This window comes from Hemiscyllium ocellatum, chromosome 12 (assembly GCF_020745735.1).
Source record: "Hemiscyllium ocellatum isolate sHemOce1 chromosome 12, sHemOce1.pat.X.cur, whole genome shotgun sequence".
Classification (NCBI taxonomy): domain Eukaryota; kingdom Metazoa; phylum Chordata; class Chondrichthyes; order Orectolobiformes; family Hemiscylliidae; genus Hemiscyllium; species Hemiscyllium ocellatum.
Window position 1 is genome coordinate 26,845,397 of NC_083412.1, and position 24,184 is coordinate 26,869,580.

The 24,184-nt window shown below is 41.1% G+C and overlaps 1 protein-coding gene across 1 annotated transcript in view; it reads right to left on the reverse strand.

Moving 5' to 3' along the window:
- LOC132820699 (uncharacterized) overlaps positions 1-24,184 on the reverse strand; it is a 110,744-nt gene that overhangs the window by 78,938 nt on the left and 7,622 nt on the right. Inside the window, exon 2 of the mRNA XM_060832950.1 lies at positions 6,705-6,866. Coding sequence (XP_060688933.1) covers positions 6,705-6,866 — 162 coding nt within the window. The remainder of the gene's footprint in view (positions 1-6,704; positions 6,867-24,184) is intronic.

Genomic DNA, 24,184 nt, shown 5'->3' on the forward strand with positions numbered 1-24,184 from the left:
CGAGAAACTACAGAAGGTCATGTGCACAGCCCAGACCATTGCAGAAGCTAACCTCCCATGCATGGACTCCATTTACACAGCTTGGTGCCACAGAAAGGCTGCCAACATCATCAAAGAACCATCACACCCCGGTAACTAACTCCTACAACCTTTTCTGTCAGGCAGAAGATACAGAAGCTTGAACACATGCACCAGCAGGTTCAGGAACAGCTTCTTCCCTGCAGTTATTATACTGATGAATGGACTCTTTGGTCTCAGATAATGCTGATTTTGCTAATGTTGATCTTGCCCAGTGCATGCCCTGTGCAATGTAACCTTTCTGCCTCTGTCTAAGTTTTTTTTAACAACCACTGGTCTGTATATGCTTGCTTACTATGATCTGCCTATGCTGCTCAAAAACAAGAGCCTTTCACTGTACTTCGGTGCATGTGACAATCAATCGTCTCTTTCGAGATGCAAATTGGTGAACTGCTGACATCTAGAGGCTCAAACCAGTATTACATTTGGCTCCTTCCCCGCCCCCTCCAGTTGACAGTGACTGAATAAGTGAGAGTTTTATTTTCGTGAAATGAGGATGTTTGTTGGTGGTTTTGAACACTGAATTCTATAATTCTGTTGACATTTCAACTGAAAATCTGCTCACGATGGCCTGACCCTGGAAAGCAAAGAGGTTATTTTGGAAAATCACCAGCTGGATGCTGGTTAATTCACCTTTACAGACTCTGACATTGTTATAATTTAGCCACTATAAATCACCCATTAGGGATGAAGAACTTCAGTGACGCAGACGTTCTTCTTGCTGAAGACAACATTGAGAGGAGATGTTTCACCATATTCTAAAATCAACAAGGGATCAACATGCAGCACACATGGAGACTATGTTCCTAATGACAGATAAATTAAATTACACCGGCACCACTCCCCACCTCTTCCTCCGCTACATTGATGACTGCATTGGCGCCACCTCATGCTCCCGCAAGGAGGTTGAGCAATTCATCAACTTCACCAACACATTCCACCCTGACCTTAAATTTACCTGGACCATCTCTGACACATCCCTCCCCTTCCTGGAGCTCTCCATCTCCATTAATGATGACCGACTTGACACTGACATTTTTTACAAACCCACCGACTCCCACAGCTACCTGGATTACACCTCTTCCCACCCTACCTCTTGCAAAAATGCATCCCGTATTCCCAATTCCTCTGCCTCCACCGTATCTGCTCCCAGGAGGACCAGTTCCACCACAGAACACACCAGATGGCCTCCTTCTTTAGAGACTGCAATTTCCCTTCCCACGTTGTTAAAGATGCCCCCCAACGCATCCTGTCCATATCCCGTACCTCCGCCCTCAGACCCCACCCCTCCAACCGTAACAAGGACAGAACGCCCCTGGTGCTCACCTTCCACCCTACCATTCTTCACATAAACCAAATCATCCACTGACATTTCCGCGACTGCAAAAAAGACCCCTCCACCAGGGAAATATTTCCCTCCCCACCCCTTTCCGCCTTCCGCAAAGACCGTTCCCTCCGTGACTACCTGGTCAGGTCCACGCCCCCCTACAACCCACCCTCCGATTCTGGCACTTTCCCCTTCCACCGCAGGAACTGCAAAACCTGTGCCCACACCTCCTCCCTCACCTCCATCCAAGGCCCTAAAGGAGCCTTGCATATCCATCAAAATTTTACCTGCACATCCACTAATATCATTTATTGCATCCATTGCTCCCGATGCGGTCACCTCTACATTATTGGATTAGATTACTTACAGTATGGAAACAGGCCCTTCGGCCCAACAAGTCCACACCGACCCACCGAAGTGCAACCCACCCATACCGCTACATTTACCCCTTACCTAACACTACGGGCAATTTAGCATGGCCAATTCACCTGACCCGCACATCTTTGGACTGTGGGAGGAAACCGGAGCACCCGGAGGAAACCCACGCAGACAACGTGCAAACTCCACACAGTCAGTCGCCTGAGTCAGGAATTGAACCCGGGTCTCAGGCGCTGTGAGGCAGCAGTGCTAACCACTGTGCCACCGTGCCGCCCCATTATGGAGACTGGTCGCCTCCTAGCAGAGCGCTTTAGGGAACATCTCCGGGACACCCGCACCAATCAACCACACCACCCTGTGGCCCAACATTTCAACTCCCCCTCCCACTCTGCCGAGGACATGGAGGTCCTGGGCCTCCTTCACCGCCGCTCCCTCACCACCAGATGCCTGGAGGAAGAACGTCTCATCTTCCACCTCGGAACACTTCAACCCCAGGGCATCAATGTGGATTTCAACAGTTTCCTCATTTCCCCTTCCCCCACCTCACCCTAGTTCCAAACTTCCAGCTCAGCACTGTCCCCATGACTTGTTCAGACTTGTCCTACCTGCCTATCTCCTTTTCAACCTATCTACTCCACCCTCTCCTCCCTGACCTATCACCTTCATCCCCTCCCCCACTCACCCATTGTACTCTATGCTACTCTCTCCCCACCCCCACCCTCCTCTAGCTTATCTCTCCACGCTTCAGGCTCTCTGCCTTTATTCCTGATGAAGGGCTTTTGCCCGAAATGTCGATTTCGCTGCTCCTTGGATGCTGCCTGAACTGCTGTGCTCTCCCAGCAACACTAATCCAAAAGCTGGTTTCCAGCACCTGCAGTCATTGTTTTTACCTAAGATCTAGATGGCACAAGATGATTGACACAGAAGCAATGTCGACATGAGATATGAACCTTCCACACAGCGGCTCATTAGGAACTGGAATGCACTGTGTTGTGGTGTTCAATTGAAACATTCGAGAGGGGACTGGATTATTACCTGAAAAGATAGAATGTACATGACTTCAGGGAGTAGCACCAGACAGCCAGCTCAGACACAGTAAGCTGAATGGCTTCCATCTGTGGTGTAAACGTTCTATGCTTTTTGTCACTGATCTGTATATTTTTGACAGGTCTTTTTATAGGAAATGTACTTTCCTACTTAATTGAACATAGGAGTGTGCACTGCACAACATTTGCAGCCCTGCATTTCACAGTGAATGTAAAATGGTGTGCTGGGATTCCAGTAACGCTAGAACTGGAGCTGATGGTCTACATTTTTCAAAACTGGACTCCATGGTGCTATGTATAATATATAGCTGATAAGTGTGCATCTCCTCTAGAGATCTATGACTTTTCCACTCTCTCCCCTCACCTGAGGCATGCTGACCCTCAGGTTAAACCAATTCTCTCTCTCTCCCTCTCTCTAATGAGAGAGCAGCCCTATGGTCCAGTAGAATTATGGTAACTTCAGCTTTCACTGCAACAAACAATCAGCCTGCAACAAAATGCAACGGAATACAAGTGACGCAAGCTAATAGGGAACTGCTAGGTAGGCCTAGCTTTTGACCAACTGTAATTTCTCTCAATGATAGTGACCACCGTTGCTAAGGAAGTGAATGAGTTGTTACAGCTGTGTCAAGGAATATACAGGAAGAAAAAGTGAGCACATCAGTCTGATGTACTGAGCAGTAAAGTGAGCAGTAAAGCCACAAAGAAAACTCCAAGATAAAGTCCAAAAATTGCTTCATAATGCAGGCTATTGTTCGGGCTGAGAATATAATAGTTCATCTAACTTGGAATGAAATATAAATAAATCACCACCTTTTCAAGGGTCTGGGTGTATTCAAGGCCCATTAATGTGGCTAGGAAGTACATGAGAATATATTCCACATCTTCTTTAAGATTTGAAAGAGGCCGAATGTACTAAACTGTTAATCACAAGTTATTATGTGATAAATAAAAAACAGCTAAAGCAACCAATCTTAGAGATGCCATCTTCCAATGCTAATATAAGCTTCTTGATGTACAAAGCCAAAGACTAAACAGAATAATGCAGATGATAATGATGGAACTAAAGTATCACTTCTTCCTCCTTATATCCCTGATCCATTTAAGATATAAGCCAACCTTTTATTAGCCTTTTTGGCTAGCATTTGTACTTGTGATGAACAGAGTGATTGATGTATAATAACACTCAAAACCTTTTATCCTTCCACATTTCCTAATCTTTCTCAATTAAAAATAAAACTGTTGTTCTTGGAATTAGATGAATGATCTTATTCTTCCTCACATTGAATTCTGTCTGTTGTAGTTTACCAATTCATTTTATCTGTCAGCATTTTTTTGCAGCTTCCTGCTTCCATCTACACTCTCAATATATCTGCAAGCACATACATACAACTCTATTTCTTTATTCAAATCATTGGTATGTTTGGAAAAAAGCTGACGTTCCAATACTGATCCTTGGAAAACATCATTTCTCATCCAACACTCAGAGAACGTTCCATTTATCCCAATCTCTGAATCTTACTTCCAAGGACATTATTAATCCTTGTGAACCATAAATTCCATGTACTTTTACATTGCCTGATAATTTGTTTAAAAGTTAAAAATCACACAACACCAGGTTACAGTCCAACAGGTTTATTTGGAAGCACTAGCTTTCGGAGCGCTGCTCCTTCATCAGGTGGTTGTGGAGGAGACAATTGTAAGGCACAGAATTTATAGCCAAAATTTACCGTGTGATGTAACTGAAATTATATACATTTAAAAATACCTTGGTTTTCTGTTGAGTCTTTCATCTGTTCGAATACCATAATAGTTTCACTTCTTTCACGTGTAATTGTCTCGCTAACACCAATTGTTACAGTTAACCTGAGAATGCAACTTTTAAAAAAGGTTTTGTGATTTACAAATGAAAGAAGTGAAATTATCATGGTATTCGAACAGATGAAAGACTCAACAGACAATCAAGGTGTTTTTCAATGTATCATTTCAGTTACTTCACACGGTAAATTTTTGCTATAAATTCTGTGCCTTACAATTGTCTCCTCCACAACCACCTGATGAAGGAGCAGTGCTCTGAAAGCTAATGCTTCCAATTAAACCTGTTGGACTATAACCTGGTGTTGTGTGATTTTTAACTTTGTTAACCCCAGTCCAACACCAGCATCTCCAAATCATAACTAATAATTTGTGTGGGATTTAATTAAATATTTTCCAGAAGACCATATAGACAACATCCGTAGACACTTGTGCCCATGACCTCCTCAGGATAATCAAATATATTCTTCAGATGTCATCCCATCACTATAAGTATACAAAGTCTCTCTTTGATCAACTGACACATGTTCCATTGCTTTGTCACAGCATAGAATTCAGTAACTTCCCTCCAAATAAAACTTAGTTTATTTGTTTTTCCCTTCTTCTCATCTTAGAAAATGGAATAGCATTTGTAACTTAACAATCCAAAAGTCACAATTTCCAATCTCAAGAGCTTTGGGAATGACGATGCATTTCTGAAATTTGGTCACCCTATTTCTTTCAAAACCAAGGATGTGGAGATTTGTATGTGCTATCCTCATTTACTCATATTAAATTGACTAAAGGACACTCTCCCTGACTTAATATTTTTCCATTGTACCACCATTTTAGCTCTTTTCTTTTAAATCCTGAAAACAGATACAGTTGCAGATTTACCCGCGCTTTCTCAATAATATGCCTCTGTTTACCCACACCCTCTCTCAGTGAGGATCAAATTCATGAGTTTTGGCTGTGTTTAATTTCAGTTCTATTTTTTCTCCCAGCCCCTTATGTGGTTCCCTATCCCTTTGCCGTGCTGTTTGCTGTCTATGCTCTCAGCTACGTAGAGCCCCATGCTCAGCAATCCCTGCCTAAACTCCTCTGCTTCTACCTCACCTCTTTTCCTGTCAAACTCCACTCTAAAAGAAGGCCCTGAACCTCTTATCACCCATCTGATAACTTCTCTGACTCAGTTATCCACATATCTCTGTGGAGAGTCTTAGAATAGTTTTCTGTATTAAAAGAGCAAGTTGTTATTATTGCTTCCCAGTTAGCTCCAGCCTTAAAATTATTCCTCTGCAGATTGAAGCTTCCTTCAATTATCCATAGGATGTACAATTCCCCACATCCTTGGTTTTAAAAGAAATAGAGTGACCAAATTACAGAAACACGTCATCATTTCCAAAGTTTTCGACTGTTCTATAGTATGGCTGTTGAAAATGGAGAATGGACACTCCCTGCTGTGCCCCACTGTAGGTGCATCTCTTGCTAATGACAGTTCTGTTAAAGGAAGAACTCAAACCCATCATCTCGTCCTCCCAGTTGGAGGGCATGCAAATGCAGGATTCTTAAACCAGAAATAAGTAAATTTGGAATAAAATATGAAGCTGGCAGGTAACACGGTTTCCCTGCAAACGTTGTGAATTGGAGTTAATCTTACAATTACTCCAGTTCCCAACATACTGAGAACCAGGGTATACAGGGCAAATTACACCATGATACTGCCTATGGGTGAAATAAAGGATGAAAATTGCAGAAGGCTCCCCAAAGTCTGGCAAATCACTAAATGGTGAGGAAAGAAAAGGGTTAAAGCTGGTGGAGTTAAAAACGCTTTATCTATTTTCATTACTCACATATTAACATTTATAAATGCTAAATGTCTGGGAAAACATTGGGTGAGAAAGTGTAAGAGGGAAATTATTGTTGACAGTGTTAATTTGGAGTTAAAGTCAGTCACAAGAGAGCCATTTTAAGCATCTGGATGATATACCTGCCAGCAATTTGTATCATTTCTTGCACATTGAAACGTGTGATTTGGATTCAGGATTCAAAGTAGAAAAGGAGTTTGTGAGGTGACTTACAGTATACTAGAGTTGCCAAGCATCTCCTGTGTTCATCATGTACTTGTGAAGTTGAGGGAACGTCAGTAAGTGAAAGTGGTTGCTGAGGAATTCCCACACTATGAATGTCAACTACTTCTGCTCCATCAAAAATCAGCGCTTCGACCTCTTCTTCTGTTTTCACTGGAAGGAAAAGGTTTGCAAACAGTCACTTCAAATATTTTTTAAACTAGAACAAATTCAATGCTGTCAATCGGGGTTCGCAATATATGAAGCATTACAGCATTTATCATAAAACACGACAGTGTCCTTGCACTAAATGCTGGGCTTTCCTAACTAAAAAATAATTATCCCATTGGATGCTGTGAATCAGTATTAGGTTTTGACCCTTAAAGAACATATGCCACGAATAAAGGCAAAAGAAATGATGGGTGTTACACCAGGTTTTTGTCACCAATGTGGCAAAAAGGGAGTTAAAAACCCTCAAGTTGGACAAATCGTGTTCATGAAAATAGAAAAAAAAATCATACCCGGCTCATCTGAGAAAAATTTATGGGGCAGAATAAAGTCATCTTTACTGCACACCTGCCTGTTTCACAGTTGAAGCAAGTTGGACCCTGCTGTATCTCACTTTTAGTTGCCAAACAAAAGAGCACACCTACCATCCCGCCTCACCAACAGAAGAGACAGACTTCTTCCACTTGAGTGCTTGAGGCCATTTTGTGAAAGAATCACATTTCTCAATCTGGAAAAATCACCTCTCACGTAAATTTGATTGAACTACAGTGAGCAGCAGGAATTTCTCAAAGTTAACACAGCTGACAGCAACCATTTTTGCATATATTTTGTGCGAGTTCTTGTATTAGTGCTTTAAGATCCGTGTCACTTCGAGAGCTTGATATGCTAATAAGCCAAGCACCAGGATGTAAACCGCATGATGAAATGCCATGAGCAGTCCAGCAGGAAGCAATCTAGTAGGAGATCGCATAAATAACCATCCATAACTATAAGTTGTAGCTTAAGCCATTAATAAACTTCTCTGAGCTTTACAACTAATCTGAATTCATGCTACTCAACATGTGTTAGTGCACAGAAACACAACATGGTGTGCAGCCCTGGTGATTTTTTTTCCCCCGAAACAAGGCAATGGCAAAAACTTGAAGATGTCACAAAAGACCTCAGGCCGAACAATGCAGTTGAAATTAAATCTGCACTGGGACCACAAGAAAAGAAAACCACAAAAAGGAAGTGAGTACTTGATTTGTAATGAGGGGAAAATAACCCTGTACTGCAACCAAAAACAGCATGGTGCAGAGGAGAAAAGAAACAAACCTTAGATGGAGGTGCATCAGAAAGATGACTTGAAAGGCCAAATAACTGGATTTACACTTTTTAAACAAAGGATGGAGCTATGTATTTCAGATTGAACTCTGGCAGAACTAGATCATCAGTGAAAATAAAAATCGCCATTGAAAGTGAAAATTGCACAGAGTCAATAATTCAGAATCAACATGAGGACCAGAGAGATCCTGCTAATCTATGGGAAATGCTGGGGAAGAAGCTTTGGATAAATGTAAACTTTAGAATTCAGAATCGAGAGCTAAAGTCTTACAGACAATAGCCTTCAAGAATCAGTTGGCCTGTTTCTCAGTAGGTCCCGTGACAAGTCTGTGACTTTTCAGAGGTTGTGCTGTCTGAGTAGAGAATGGAGCTGATTATAACTTCAGTGCCCAGTGATCCTGTCCCGAAAGAAGCCTCGGGAGAAAGAAAGGTCATGACCTTCACACTTTACTTAAAGATAGCACAAAAATGAAGCCATTATAACACCACATGCGGGCTTAAGATGCAATTGATGGTAGTGGTGCTATAGCCAGTATGCAGAATGTTGTGCTGTCTACAAAGCTGTCCTGCATTCCAAGTCATTCAGTGCAAAAAGATGGTAGGCCCAGTTATACAAGGAATGTAATCTCAAAGATGTACTTAGAGACTGTAATAGGACACAATACAACAAAAAGCATGTCCAGCTTGCCAGAAGAAACACCAAGCAGTTCTCCCAAAACCTATAGAAATGCATGCTGGGGTATATAAGGTAAGGAACCGGACTGACCAAGGTGAAAATTCAGCATAGGAGAACCTTCGTCCAAAAGGTAAGCTGGCTTTTCAAATTCAGAATGTGACATATCTGTGTGGACAAAGAAAAGTTGCCACTATGAATATTAGGTGCCTGAAACATTTGACAATACTTGACCAAAGTTTACAGATTAGAAAGTGCGAACATCCTGTTAATCGGAATCCTGAAGGATATTAACTTGGATCACTGGATGTCAATGAAACAAAATGCAAAAGCAAAATTAACTGTATATAGTTGACAGCCTTTGTGTTGGGATATAAATTTCAGCTAAGGCAATTCTGCATGGAAACCACAAGTGTTTCACCTGCTGGACTTGACTAGTACAACAATGGCAGGATCAACAGCAGTGCATATATCTCAATATTGTGATCAATCACAAGATCACCAAAATACCAACTGCAACAGAAAAAACCAAAATTACTCACATTGAGTCAGTCGTGGGCTTACAACATTTGTCCTCAGGCATATTCAACGGGGCATAGGAAAGTTGAAGCATGACACGATACTAAACCTCAGAGAAGATGCAGTTCTACCTGTTATTCCTCCCAGAAAATGCAGAGCCCACACAAGAGAAGCTTAAAAGTGTGCTGGACCATCTGGAACATGATGGTATTATCTGGTGTACACAGGCTGAAGTAGCTGCATTTCACATGTGCTGAACAAACAAAATCAGGGTATCTTTAGATCCAGGACATTTGAACATTTCTCAAAAGAGATGCCTACACAGAATTCCAAGGGTAGCGAAATGAGTCCCAAGTTTACAGGAGCTAAAATCTGCTCCAAGCTGGATGCCGGTTAAAGTTCACTTGGCAAAGAAAATTCAAGAAATCATTGCATTTATAATATCATGGAATATATTGCTTCCAGCAGCCATCTTTCGGTCAATGTCAGAAATGATCTGTTCGAGCTACTTGGGCAGAGGATTAAAAATAAATTCCTGGAAGTGTCGTATTACCGATAATAGGTAAACCCAATTAAGATCGTGGCTGGAATCACCACTCCCTGATGACATCCAATCCCAAAACATTCAAATATATGCAAACCGCTAACATGTGCACCACCTTGACTACAATAACCTTTGGGTAAACTACAGGGATAGGACTTCAATGTCTGCTACAAGTCTGGTACCAAAGTACCTGTATGGGCGAATCTGGCAGCAGCGGAGATTATGTTTCAAAGAAAAGTTAGGCCAACCCTAATAAGCCAAATATGATCACCAATATCAACGTCGATGTGAACTATAGCAGTGGGTAAGGAGTCAGTGACTCTGTCTTGAGTCCAGGTTCTCCAAGAAATAGGACAAACATCTTGAAAAAACAAGGCAGAATGAAGATGATACACGACCAATTGACTATGAAGACACAGTGCTGAGTGGAACAACATTCAGGAGAAACAGAAACTGAAACCAACTTGGGGAACTGTTCAAAACTCCAAGTGCACACAAACACACAAAAATTAGCTTGAATAATGAAGATGTGGAAGACCAGTAGGATACAATCATCATGCTAACAACAAGATCCCACTACAACTAGAAATCAAGAAACACCCAAGTATGGAGTCTAAATTTCTGGAAGATTACATCATTACAAGATCCAGAAGGATTGTCAAACCACTTATATGCTATACAGACTCTTAAATCTTCCAACTCTTGCTTGTGCGCAAATAGTTTTGCAGTTACCCTACAGCATATGTATTTTTACTCTTTGCTTGGAGAAAGAAACACTAACAACTTCTTGAGTTGAGGCTCTTTGATGGCAGGTGACAACAGGCCAAACCAATCAGAGGCAGGGTCAAGGCACAAAACATAATCACCAGTGCCAACATCGACGTGAGCGATATCAGTGGGTAAGGAGTCAGTGAGTCTCTCTTGAGTAGCAGAGTCCAAATGACCAAAATTAAACTGAACCTTGTAAGCATCTGTTTGATAAAGTGCAGCGTTTTTACCTTGAATTATAAGTGCTCCAGTAGAACTAAACCCTGATAATTATAACCGGTTTACTAAAGAATGCTTCCATTGGTTGTTTATTTGGAAAAACTGCTGATAAAACTAGTAGTCTGACAATTCACTGAAGCCCACTTATTCACTCATGATTTGGATCAAATCTGAACATAGGGCAAGAGAATGCACAAAACATTATGTTCAAGTGCCACCTTCCCCCTCCACAAAACAATTGTTGCCTCTGATTAGAATTTGGTCAGAGACTGCCCACATTTGGTGTATTATCAGACAAATGAGGCAAGTTTTGCACTGAATCATTTTGTCACCTTGATGTAAACATTTCTCCTGGTAAGCCTCCCATTCTTTATGCTCTTTTGTCACTACAATTGTAATTGTTTTACAATAAAGGAAACTGTAAGCATAAAGTATAATGTTATAAAATGTCACTCGAAAAGACTTGCAGTAGCTCATGAAATTTCTAAAGCAAACCTCATGTATTGGCCTACTTAATTAATTCAAGTCAAAATGATATGGAAAATAAGAAACTATTTTCATCTATACTAGCCTCAATCAGTCAGGGGCTGTCACACCTTATACCCTCTAGCTTTGGACTCCCTACATTTGACTGTTATCCATATTTAAGCTCCTCATAATTTTATAAACCTCTATAAGGTCACCCCTCAGTCTCCAACATTCCAGGGAAAAATGTCTCAGCATATCCAGCTTCTCCCAATCACTCAAACAGCCGGTCAGGCAGCCTCCGAGGAGCAGGAGAGTTGACATTTCAAGCATAAGCCCTTCATCAGGAAGAGCTTATGTTTCAAACGTCATCTCCCCTGCTCCTCGGATGTTGCCCGACCTGTTGTGCTTTTCCAGCGCCACACTTGTTGACTACAGTGCTCACTTTCTCCTACAAAACATTGGTGTAAGGCCTGTTCTGTTTCAAGCAGACTTGAAGCTGGAACACGCAAGTCAGAACAGTTATTTCAATTTCAATTCATACGCAGAACATGAAATAACGAGTTGAAAAGAAAGATGATATCGAGAGCGAAAGTGACAAAACAGAAATAAAATTTTAGCTTTTGTAAAAATCTTAATCCCAAATCATTCTTTCCTGCCACCATTCTGACTGCCACTGATCAGATGGGATGTGGAATTAAATCCCTATGCTACCAATAATGGTGTTACTTCAAAACCCCCATGGTCTCATGTGAAGATGACGTGACAGAAACTTACACCCAATATTTATCTCACAATAAATTATTTCAGAAATGGTGTTTTGGGATCTCACTGTGTGACAACATACCACTGTGTTTGACTGATTCACTGGATGTGCTTGACTACAAAACAATGATGACTAGACTTCAAAGGTAACTCCTTGGCTCTAAAGCATTTTGGGAAATCAGAGGGACATGAAATAGAAGTTACGAGAATACAAGTTCATTTTTTCTTTGCATATTACACAATATCTAGTTAACAATGATTTGGCTTGAAATTATAGTATTGCTCCTGATTCAATCTATCCATGTTTGGGACTAAATGAATCATGACTCATAAAAAAAATTACAATGATTTATTAGCAAATGATTCAGCTAATTTAGTAGTTAATTAATTTTGTTTATTGCAGAGTAATGCAGAACCATAGTTTTTTGGGGAAAAATATTTGTTTTCGGTTTGGTATTCACATATTGATACAGGTTGCATTTTTGTTAAAACTAACACCACTGACATATGGCAGAAACACAACGAAGTTTCCTTTTCAAAACAATATCACTATCTAAACAGAATAAGCGTTATCAGGTAGAATTTCCCATTAGAAATGTGTTTGAAAAGTTATGCCCAAAATTCCACTTTTACATGTTCCCACTGCACCGATGCCTATTTACTGACAAAACTCCCACTGATTTTATTATCATACGCTGAAACAAAAATATTAAAATAAACATCTTGAATTCAGCAGAAACAGTCAAAAGGCAAAGAAACCTTCAAATTCACACAATCAATTTCTTCTTCTCAGCAAGAATCTTAAGATATCAAGCTCATTTATAATCATTACCACTGCAGGTTAGACAATGCAAGTTCCTGAACATGTTACGGATGGAAACTTCTTTCCTAATGGAAAATCATTTTGATGCCATAAAAATACGTTCAAAGAATCTGATGATTTGGTGTTTGTATCATCGAGAATTTAAATTTAAAAAGTCTGGGTTTAATCATCTTTTGAGACATGCACATTTGCAGGAATTTGCAGATTGATGACATTGGGTATTTGCTTTAAAACACAGTTGAACTGTTTCTGGCTATGAAACAGGCAGGAAATTTCACTGTGAGGGGAACTTACCCAGCTTTGCTTTCTATTACTATTTTACTATCATACAGAATAAAGGTCCACAGCTTTATTGCTATTTGAAAATGAACTGTTCTACCATTGTGATCAGTCAGTCTAAGGCGATGTTCCACTTCTGCAGAGTTCTAGCATAATTTGGCTATCTTTAAACAATGATTGCAGTTAAGCAGAATATTCACAAAAGAAAATATTTGGAACCCGTTTTACAATTCAGAATCTCTGCTTTGATCATTGATTCCTGCCACAGACCAAGACTCGATGTTCACCTGAACAGTAACTAATCATTGTACGATCATATCTCAATATAAAACCTATTGAAACAAGATAGAGGCATTCAAAACACAATTTTGATCACTTTGGTTGTGTTCTTCCTAAAAAAATCAATACTTCTCCTTGTGTGTCAGTTTTAATGAATCATAAATGTTTTGCATGTAAATGTATTCACAGACTTGTGAAACTATTACACAAATAAAAGTATCTGAGTTTATTTCTCTGTTTTCATCCATTTTTGTACTTCCTCTAGGTCTTCACTAAGAAAAGCTGGGAGAATGCTCCTCGACTCAGTGCCTGTGGTCACCCAGCAGGGAAAATGATTTAAGTGGCAGATGGTCATGACCTATTTATTCCATCCTGCAAAAGGAAATGCTTTGGTTGTAGACAGTGATTAATTTACCCTCCTGGGCGAGAATCTGCTAATTTTGCCCGCGAGAAATAAAGGTAAACAGCCTCAAATGGAGGTAATGTCGCAACTATGAAACCCAGCTCACAGACTGGTTTGTTAAGATGGAAACACTTCCTTTCGCTGCCCAGATTGTCACTTTTCCACAGCCCACTGCAATGCCACCATCACTGCTGCTCCACAGGGTGAAGCCAGTGTCCACAACATTCTGGAAGCAAGTCTAAAGAAATAAAGAAGTCTGGAGCTTATCTCAGGCAGGTTGCCATGGTAACGACTGCTCTCCCCTTGCTTCCTTTGAAAATGCATCCCTTACAACACATCTGAAGGAGTCTTCAATGTAAGTTTGCTTTACTGCAGAGGTAGACTTTTGGGACTTGTCTCCTTGCCCCCGCTCCCAACTGGGCACGGTGATGGCAAATCCCCACAGAGAAAATCTGCCAAACAAATGACTCAAGGTAGAGTACATCCCATGTCTCCTTGCTTGTTTATTGTTATAAAGAGAGGTTGCATTTTTAATGCAAATGCTAAAACCAGCAGCGACCCTTCGTGATTGTGTGAACATACAGGGGTTTTGTGTGGATAACATGGTCACTGTTTGTTGTTGAGCTCAGTTAATTGCGTACAGATAAATATCTTCAAACACAACACAGTTGTTTGAAATACCTGACTGCTTAGGAGATACGTTCCGATATAACCCAACAGTTCCATTCTCATGCAATCTCGCATTATCAAAAAAATCGCACAATAGCCGTGCTATTTAAACTGATGGATATGGAATAGCGTTATAGCCAATGCAGGTAAGGAGGGTTTACATTCTACAAATAATGGTCTAAATTCTTTAATTGCATTGAAGCCAATTAGTGTTGAAGAAACGTGCACTATAGCAGAACCGACTGTATCAGCAAAGGACAAGCCAAAGACCTGCCTTTACGCAGAGCACAAGTGGAATGGAATCAACATCACTCTGCTAACTGCTCACATATCTTCCAAACATACAGGCATTTCAAACCATTCTGTTGTGTTTGAAGATATTTATCTGAAGGCCATTAACCGAGCTCAACAACTAACAGCAGGCATGTTACCCACACAAAAGCCCTACATGTTCACACAATCACGAAGGGTCGCCGCTGGCTTGAGCACTTGCATTAAAAATGTCACCGCTCTTTATAACAATCAACAAGCAAAGAGACATGGGATGAAGTCTTGTGGAGGCAACTCTCAACCACCAGCTGAAATACCAGTGAGAACCGCTTGCTGACTCGTTTCCTGAATGCCCATCATGTTTTGCTCTATTCAGGCACTGGACAGACCAGTAACATGTGTTCCTCAGGAACAAGGACCCAAGGAGGGCCATTCCTGCCTGCTACAAGTTAACAGCAATTCAGAGGCCAGCAGCTCCAAAAGATGGCAACACTCATCAACTACTATATCCCCTGGAGGCCTGAGTTACTACTGGATCTCAGGCCAGAGCTAAGTGATGGTGGGGTGGGGAGGGGGCGGGGCAATCTTGGAGAAGTAAAGATTGGCAGCAGAGACAGCGTGTTGGTTAACAGTACAACCCTGTCAATTCCAAAACTAGACCCTCAACCAAGAAAGTGTCTTTGCAGAAAGGATTCACCCCCACCATTGGGTGCCCACACTCAAGCTTGCATGGGTTTGATTGTCGTGTTCCCTGAAAGACCACCCCACTCCCGGATCAATACCAGATGAAGCCATGAAGTAAGGGCATTAATTACCCTGTTAAGCATCTCAATTGGTGGCAGGGAAGAAGGCTGTTCATGGACCATTCCACCACAGAATCAAAATGGAGGCAGGAAGGTGGTGGTTTTCCCATCATTCACCCTCCTGCTTGATTAAATGCCTCCACCAACCCATTCCAAGGAGGATGCAACATTCCACCAAGTGTTCTGGACAGCTGCAAAGATGCTACTGTTAACTCCTTGTGAAGGAAGATTCTCTGCACAGTGATAACAGAGGGAGTGGAGGAGTGTGAAGCAGAATATAGGCCCAGTGCTGATACAATTTATTGCATGTTTAGAGTTAGTGGGTATTTCTCTCCAGCAGGGAGCAGAAGGACCAATGGTAAAATTTCACATCAGGAATGTGGGTTTCTCATCGTGTAACTAATTATTCATCAGATTTACTTGATACTGTTACAACAGTGCAGTTGTTGGTGCAGTTTAGTATTTTCCACAGGAAGAATCAAATAAAAACCTTGGAGACAGACTAGAATACTCATCCAGAAAGGCAGATATTGATGTAACTGTGCCAAATAATGGTGCAAGACACAAAGGGTGGTGCCACTCAAACTATACATAACCAATTGTCCTATGTGGGCAAATAAAAGCCCACCTGGTATATTACCTTTTCAAGTCAACACGACAACTAAACTTTGCATGTTACAAGTTATTTTAATAAGATGGCCATACGTTGATAGATAATAGCCCAATAATTATTTTCAAATTCTTTTAAGGGATATGGGCAAAACTGGTAAGGCGGCACAATGGCTCAGTAGTTAGCACTGCTGCCTCACAGCGCCAGTGACATGGATCTGATTCTAGCCTCAGACGACTGTCTGTGTGGAGTTTGCACGTTCTCCCCTTCTCTGTGTGGGTTTCCTCTGGGTGCTCCGGTTTCCTCCCACAGTCCAAAGATGTCTGGGTTCGGTCAATTGGGCATGCTAAATTGCCCATAGAGATGTGTAGGTTAAGTGCATTAGTCAGGGGCAGATATAGGATAGGAGAATGGGTCTGGGTGATTACTCTTTGGAGGATAGGTGTGGACTTGTTGGGGCCAAAGGGCCTGTTTCCACACCGTAGGGATTCCAATTGTAATTTGCTTCGCTCGGTTACTTCAGAGGACAGTGAAGAGCCAATTGCTGGCTTGGAGATACATGCAGCCAACACCAGACAAGGATGGCTAATTACATTTCCAAAAGGGAAGCAATGACCCAGATGGGCTTCGACACCAACCAACGATAGCTTCATGGGTACTGTTATTAGGACTAGCTTCATATTCCACAATAATTGATTAAATTTCAATTCCACCAATTGCTCTGGTGGCATTTGAACAGATGTCTCCTGAATATTAGCCTGAGGTAATAGTAGATGTTGAAGAGCAGAAAAGGTCAGCTTTATGTTTTATAAAATTACAGAACACGTCCTATGTGGACATGAGATAAAGTAGATATTCTGAAATATATTTAAAATGCTTTTCTGGCACAAACGTTTACAAAAATTATATAGGAGTCCATCTTGCATGAGCAATGTTCAAGGGTGCAGAAACAATTTACAACGACTGGATAGGCTGGGACTTTTTTTCCCCTGGAACTTTGGAGGCTGATGGTGACCTTATGGAGATTTATAAAATCATGAGGGGCATGGATAGGGTGAATTGGCAAAGTCTTTTTCTGAGCACGAGGGAATCCAAACATAGAGGGCATAGGTCTAAGATGAGAGTGGAATGATTTAAAAAGGACCTGAGGGGTAATTTTTTTTTCATGCAGAGAGTAGTGCGTGTTTGGAACAAGCTGCCAGAGGAAGTGGTGAAGGCAGTACAATTACAACATTTAAAAATCATCTGAATGGGTTTATGAATAGGAAGGGTTTGGAGGGCACTGGGCCATATGCTGGCAAATGGGGCTCGATCAGATTTGGATGTCAGCGCAGATGAGTCGGACAAAAGGGTTTGTTTCTGTGCTATACGATGTGATTCTATGACACATTGCAGGGACTCGCTATTTCAAAACATGATATTTTCCAGCCAACATCTTCAGAGAATGTATTGCACATGTTTGGAGCAGGTGATGTTTGAACCTGGGCCTCTTATTCAGAGGCAGTTACAAGACCTCCCCCTATACCAAAGCTCTCCTGGGTGATGAGATAGATGACACCTGTAACCCCTTATAAATTTAAGTACCTTAAAAGATTGGTAGTTTTTTTAACTTCCTAATTTAAAAGTTATTTTAAGTAAAGCGGACCTACACTTTAGAGTACTATGCCTAGACTACTCAAATCCAGAAAGTCAATTGGTATGTGATAAAACTGGAACCAATCTTCACAAACTTCTAGTTTTACGTCGAGAGTTACATCCAGAATTTTATAGAGTATTGGAGATGCAAGCCTTATTTACATAAAATAAAAAGTAAACAGTCTACTACAGAGCACTGCAGAGTAAAACATTCTGCCTCATTTCTCATAGCTGTCCGGTTCACTCTCAACAGGGGGGCACAGACTGTACGAATGGTTGATAACTATGACATGAAGCAACTCCATACACAATAATCACTGAAGAGTTTGAAAAATCGGGAACTGAAAAAATTGAATGGGTGCCAAATAACTGCAATGTAATAAATTTTCCATTCAATTTATGATTTATGTGCATTACAGGAATTTTCCATGCATAAGGGCAACATAGTCACGACAATATCTGATTCACATTGGAAATAGTCACTCCCGTGAATGCTACTGCTACACTTTTGTAGACTTCAGGAGTTCAAACTGCAAGGAACATTCCTGGCCATCTTCAATCACATCATAAATGGTTCCAGGCAACCAGGAGAGAAGGATTTTGAAGCATTATTCTACAGTCATACAAGAAAACCCAGAGGACTCCTCATACTGAGTCAGACCCCTCCAGAACAGTCACAGATACTGTTAATTGATCTGTTGTACTGTACTCAGTTCATCAATTACCTATACAGTTACCACAGTGTAGGAGAATACCTCATCCACCAAGATGATATTGACAGTATGCCAGTAGCCAAGACATGAGCAAAAAACATTAACATGTATGCTGTCAGCTGAAAAAGATAAAAATAACATCAATCTATTTCGCATTTTTGTTCACTGATAATTTTGGAAGCAAAGTGGCATGTGCCCAACAGTCAAAAAAACTTAATTTTCATTTATTCCAATCTAAAATATTTCTTTAGTCCTACAATTTACATAGTTGAAAGGTATTTTACACGCCAGTGATTATAGACAAAAACAGAAATTGTTGGAAAAGTTCAGCAGATCTGGCAGCATCTGTGGAGAGAAGTCAGACTTAACGTTTCGGGTCGAGTGACCCTACCTCCGAGTGACCTTGATTGCTCGACCTGAAACGTTAGCTCTGATTTCACTCCACAGATGCTACCAGACCTGCTGAACTTTTCCAGTATTTTCTGTTTTTGTTTCTAATTTACAGCATCCACGGTTCTTTCAGATTTTATTTTGTCAGTGATTATACTTCACATAAACCTTCTCTTGACTGTCATCATCTAAAACATCAACATATCCCTCTCTTAGTTTGTGATGTCTGTGTTTATCTAAGTTGCCCCCTCAGTACATCTATGTTGTTTGTTTCATGTTGAGTGGGTGGGAGTGGTTAGCTCAGTTGCCTGATGGCTGGTTTGCAATGCAGAATAACAGCAACAGCATGGGTTTAATTCCTTCACTAGCTGAGATTGCCATGAAAATCCTGCCTTCTCAACCTCCCCCCTCACCTTAGGTACAATGATCTTTAGGTTAAGCTCACGATTCGTCATCTCTCTCTGAGAGAGCAGCCTTATGGCAACTTCACCTTTTGCTTGTCTCAACTACACACTGCAATAATGCGTTATAAATTCTAATCACCGTGTAAGGATGAATCTCCTGAATTTCTTATTTGATGCCATTGTAACTTTCCTATACTTATGACCCCAAGTTCTGGTTTCAACACCAAATGAAAGCATTCTCTATGTTTGCCCTGTCAAACCTATTATTTAAAGTAATAGTTCTGAAAAGGGTAATGTTTGAGACTGTATTGAGTTCCATCCAATCCATTGTGTCTTAATGACTGGAGTAGGGAAAGGTAGAACACCTTAGGATCTTGTAGAATAGACATCTATGTTTCTTTCAATAATCTTCGTAATAATATCAGTTACTAAGGTGACTTGAACCTGATTGCTATCATGCATGAAACTATATTTTGCTTAAGAATCTGTTTTTGGTAAGACTCCAGTTGTTTTCCTCTACCACTGTTGACCAAATAGGCCCTCAGACCGAGTCAACAAAAGAGATGACAGCAGCAAACTACCTAATACAAGCTAGTAGGAATTAGGATTGCTGCACATATACCTTTTTGTAATCTTAAAGATTTAGATCAAATCATGTCTAAGATTTCTGTTAATCTGGTGAAGATTTGGTTTAAAATCTCAGTTTCAGTATCACCCTGAAAAGTCTTCTTTCCCACCTTTGCCGTTGCTGTGTCCCTTTTACAGAGCATGAAGACCAGAACTGCTCACAATCCCCCATGTGCTCAGTGCCCACGTTTTCACTGAAACTGAATGTGGGGCAATTCACCTCAATGTCCTCAAATCCTGTGATGGAAGGAATGTAACGAAGATCTTGTAAGGTAAGAATTGAAAGAAGTTGTGGTGCCACATGTGTATGACTTGGCTTTGTACTCCAAAATACATAGGCTCAAAGGTACCTTGGTGAATGAAGCCTTCCCAATAACTATTCTTCCACCTTAGCTCTCTAGCCAGCTATTGGTCACCCATTGCCAGGGTGGCTAATGGTTGTACCAAGACATAATTCCAATGTTATCATTGTTCTTACATTGTCTTCTTTTCCTTTGTCTGTTCCATTGGTACATATTGATTAGTCACCACAACCATGCTTTCATACAGGAAGTCCTGTGCACTATTCTCTTTGCTAAAAATACAATTTGTTGGAAGCTTTTAGTCTTGCTTTCATAAGGACAATTCACAAAAATATCAAAATAAAGCAGGACAACATGTTTATACTATGTGTGCTGATGGAGTTGGCAAGTGGACTCTTGAGAGGTATTGCTCATTTAGATGAAGATTGACACTTACCTGTCACAGTTTGTTTAATTTTAAACCAGACAGGTTAGCTCTAATTAATCAAGTCATTGCCCTGAGGAATGAACCAGAGACTGGCTGAACAAATTTTGTTCATTTGAAACAGGCGCAGTGTTCACACGCAAATTCTCTACCTGTAAGAAAAAAGGAGTGTGCCACGCCTTGAGCTGCACTGAAAATTTTAAACTAGTAGCCACTATATTGCATGATTAGTTAGTAAACGTAGTCCAATGCAGTGAGCTGTCAGAGGGAAATTGAGAAACAAACTTGTAAGGAGATCTCAGTTATCTGTAAGAATAATAGGGTAGTTATGGTAGGGGATTTTAACTTTCCAAACATCGACTGGGACTGCCATAGTGTTAAAGGTTTAGATGGAGAGGAATTTGTTAAGTGTGTACAAGACAATTTTCTGATTCAGTATGTGGATGTACCTACTAGAGAAGGTGCAAAACTTGACCTACTCTTGGGAAATAAAGCAGGGCAGGTGACTGAGGTGTCAGTGGGGGAGCACTTTGCGGCCAGCGACCATAATTCTATTCGTTTTAAAATAGTGATGGAAAAGGATAGACCAGATTTAGAAGTTGAAGTTCTAAATTGGGGAAAGGCCAATTTTGACGGTATTAGGTAAGAGCTAATTGGAGGCAGATGTTCGCAGGTAAAGGGACGGCTGGAAAATGGGAAGCCTTCAGAAATGAGATAACAAGAATCCAGAGAAAGTTTATTCCTGTCAGGGTGAAAGGGAAGGCTGGTAGGTATAGGGAATGCTGGATGATTAAAGAAATTGAGGGTTTGGTTAAGAAAAAGAAGGAAGCATATGTCAGGTGGAATTCATTGCCGCAGAGTGCAGTGGAGGCTGGGACGCCAAATGTCTTCAAGGCAGAAATTGATAGATTTTTGATGTCTCGAGGAATTAAGGGCTACGGGGAGAATGCAAGTAAGTGGAGTTGAAATGCCCATCAGCCATGATTGAATGGCGGAGTGGACTCGATGGGCCGAATGGCCTTACTTCCACTCCTATGTCTTATGGTCTTATGGTCTTAGGTATAAACAGGATAGATCGAGTGAATCCTTCGAAGAGTATAAAGGAAGTAGGAGTATATTTAAGAGGAAAATCAGGAGGGCAAAAAGGGGACATGAGATAGCTTTGGCAAATAGAATTCAGGAAAATTCAAAGGGTTTTTACAAATATATTAACGACAAAAGGGTAACTAGGGAGAGAATAGGATCCCTCAAAGATCAGCAAGGTGGCCTTTGTGTGGAGCCACAAAAAATGGGGGAGATACTAAATGAATATTTTGCATCAGTATTTGCTGTGGAAAAGGATATGGAAGATATAGAATGTAGGGAAATAGATGGTGACATCATGCAAAATGTCCAGATTACAGAGGAGGAAGTGCTGGATGTCTTGAAATGGATAAAGGTGGATAAATCCATAGGACCTGATCAGGTGTACCCGAGAACTGTGTGGGAAACTAGAGAAGTGATTGCTGGGTTTCTTGCTGAGATAGTTGTATCATCGATAGTCACAGGTGAGGTGCCGGAAGACTGGAGGTTGGCAAATGTGGTGCCACTGTTTAAGAAGGGCAGTCAAGACAAGCCAGGGAACTATAGACCGTTGAGCCAGACCTCAGTGGTGGGCAAGTTGTTGGAGAGAATCCTGAGGGACAGGATGTACATGTATTTGGAACGGCAAGGACTGATTAGAGATAGTCACCATGGCTTTGTGAGTGGGAAATCATGTCTCACAAACTTGATTGAGTTTTTTTGAAGAAGTAACAAAGAAGATTGATGAGGGCAGAGCAGTAGATGTGATCTATATGGACTCCAGTAAGGTGTTTGACAAGTTCCCCATGGGAGACTGATTAGCAAGGTTAGACCTCAGGGAATACAGGGAGAACTAGCCATTTGGATACAGAACTGGCTCAAAGGTAGAAGAGAGAGATTGGGGGTGGAAGGTTGTTTTTCAGACTGGAGGCCTGTGACCAGTGGAGTGCCACAAGGATCGATCCTGGGCCCTCTACTTTTTGTCATTTACATAAATGATTTGGATGTGAGCATAAGAGGTACAGTTAGTAAGTTTGCAGGTGACACCAAAATTGGAGGTGTAGTGGACAGCGAAGAGGGTTACTTCAGATTACAACAGGATCTGGACCAGATGGACCAATGGGCTGAGAAGTGGCAGATGGAGTTTAATTTAGATAAATGCGAAGTGCTGCATTTTGGGAAAGCAAATCTTAGCAGGACTTATACACTTAATGGTAAGGTCCTAGGGAGTGTTGCTGAACAAAGAAACCTTGGAGTTCAGGTTCATAGCTCCTTGAAAGAGGAGTCGCAGGTAGATAGGATAGTGAAGAAGACGTTTGGTATCCTTTCCTTTATTGGTCAGAGTATTGAGTACAGGGGTTGGGAGGTCATGTTGCAGCTGTACAGGACATTGGTTAGGCCACTGTTGGAACATTGCGTGCAATTCTGGTCTCCTTCCTATCGGAAAGATGTTGTGAAACTTGAAACGGTTCAGAAAAGATTTACAAGGATGTTGCCAGGTTTGGCGGGTTTGAGCTATAGGGAGAGGTTGAACAGACTGGGGCTGTTTTCCCTGGAGTGTCGGAGGCTGCGGGGTGACCTTATAGAGATTTATAACATTATGAGGGGCATGGATAGGAAAAATAGGCAAAGTCTTTTTCCTAGGGTTGGGGAGTGCAGAACTAGAGGGCATAGGTTTGGGGTGAGAGGGGAAAGATATAAAAGAGACCTAACAGGCAAATTTTTCATGCAGAGGGTGGTACGTGTATGGAATGAGCTGCCAGAGGAAGTGGTGGAGGCTGGTACAATTGCAACATTTAAGAGGCATTTGGATGGGTATATGAATAGGAAGTGTTTGGAGGGATATGGGCCGGGTGCTGGCAGGTGGGACTATATTGGGTTGGGATATCTGGTCTGCAATGGACAGGTTGGACCGACGGGTCAGTTTCCATGCTGTACATCTATGACTCTGTGACTCTATGATATCGCTACACTACAGTAGCAACACGATGGTATTTGCCATTAACATAGTGCCTCATACAAACCAGAACATTTCTTGATATTCCACATGAATAATGATGTACATCCATTTCAATGCCAACTTTATGCTAAGCACACAGGCAGTATTTCCCAAAGACTAGCAGATTGTATCAAACAATGCACTTCTTCGGCAGGTCGCAACATGCAGAATACAGACCAGCTTGTGCTTGCAAAACTGTAAACAAAACATTAGATATGATTCGGTACTTGGACAACATTTGCCAAATAATCCTGAGTTGGCTAGGAATTATACTGACAACCAGATTGTCAGTCAGGCCTTTGGTATGGGGCACTTTGGACCTGTTTCAATGACATAGATGACAAACATGCTCTAGTTCATTCCAAATGGCAATGCATTGACCAATCAAAATCAACTTGCCTGGCTTAAATTTCAATAATCTTGGCCATTAACTGTCAGTCATCAATTAACATTCTTAACAGCAATACCTGTCCAAGTAACAGCCCATTTTCCATCTAATCAGCATTCTCTGTTCA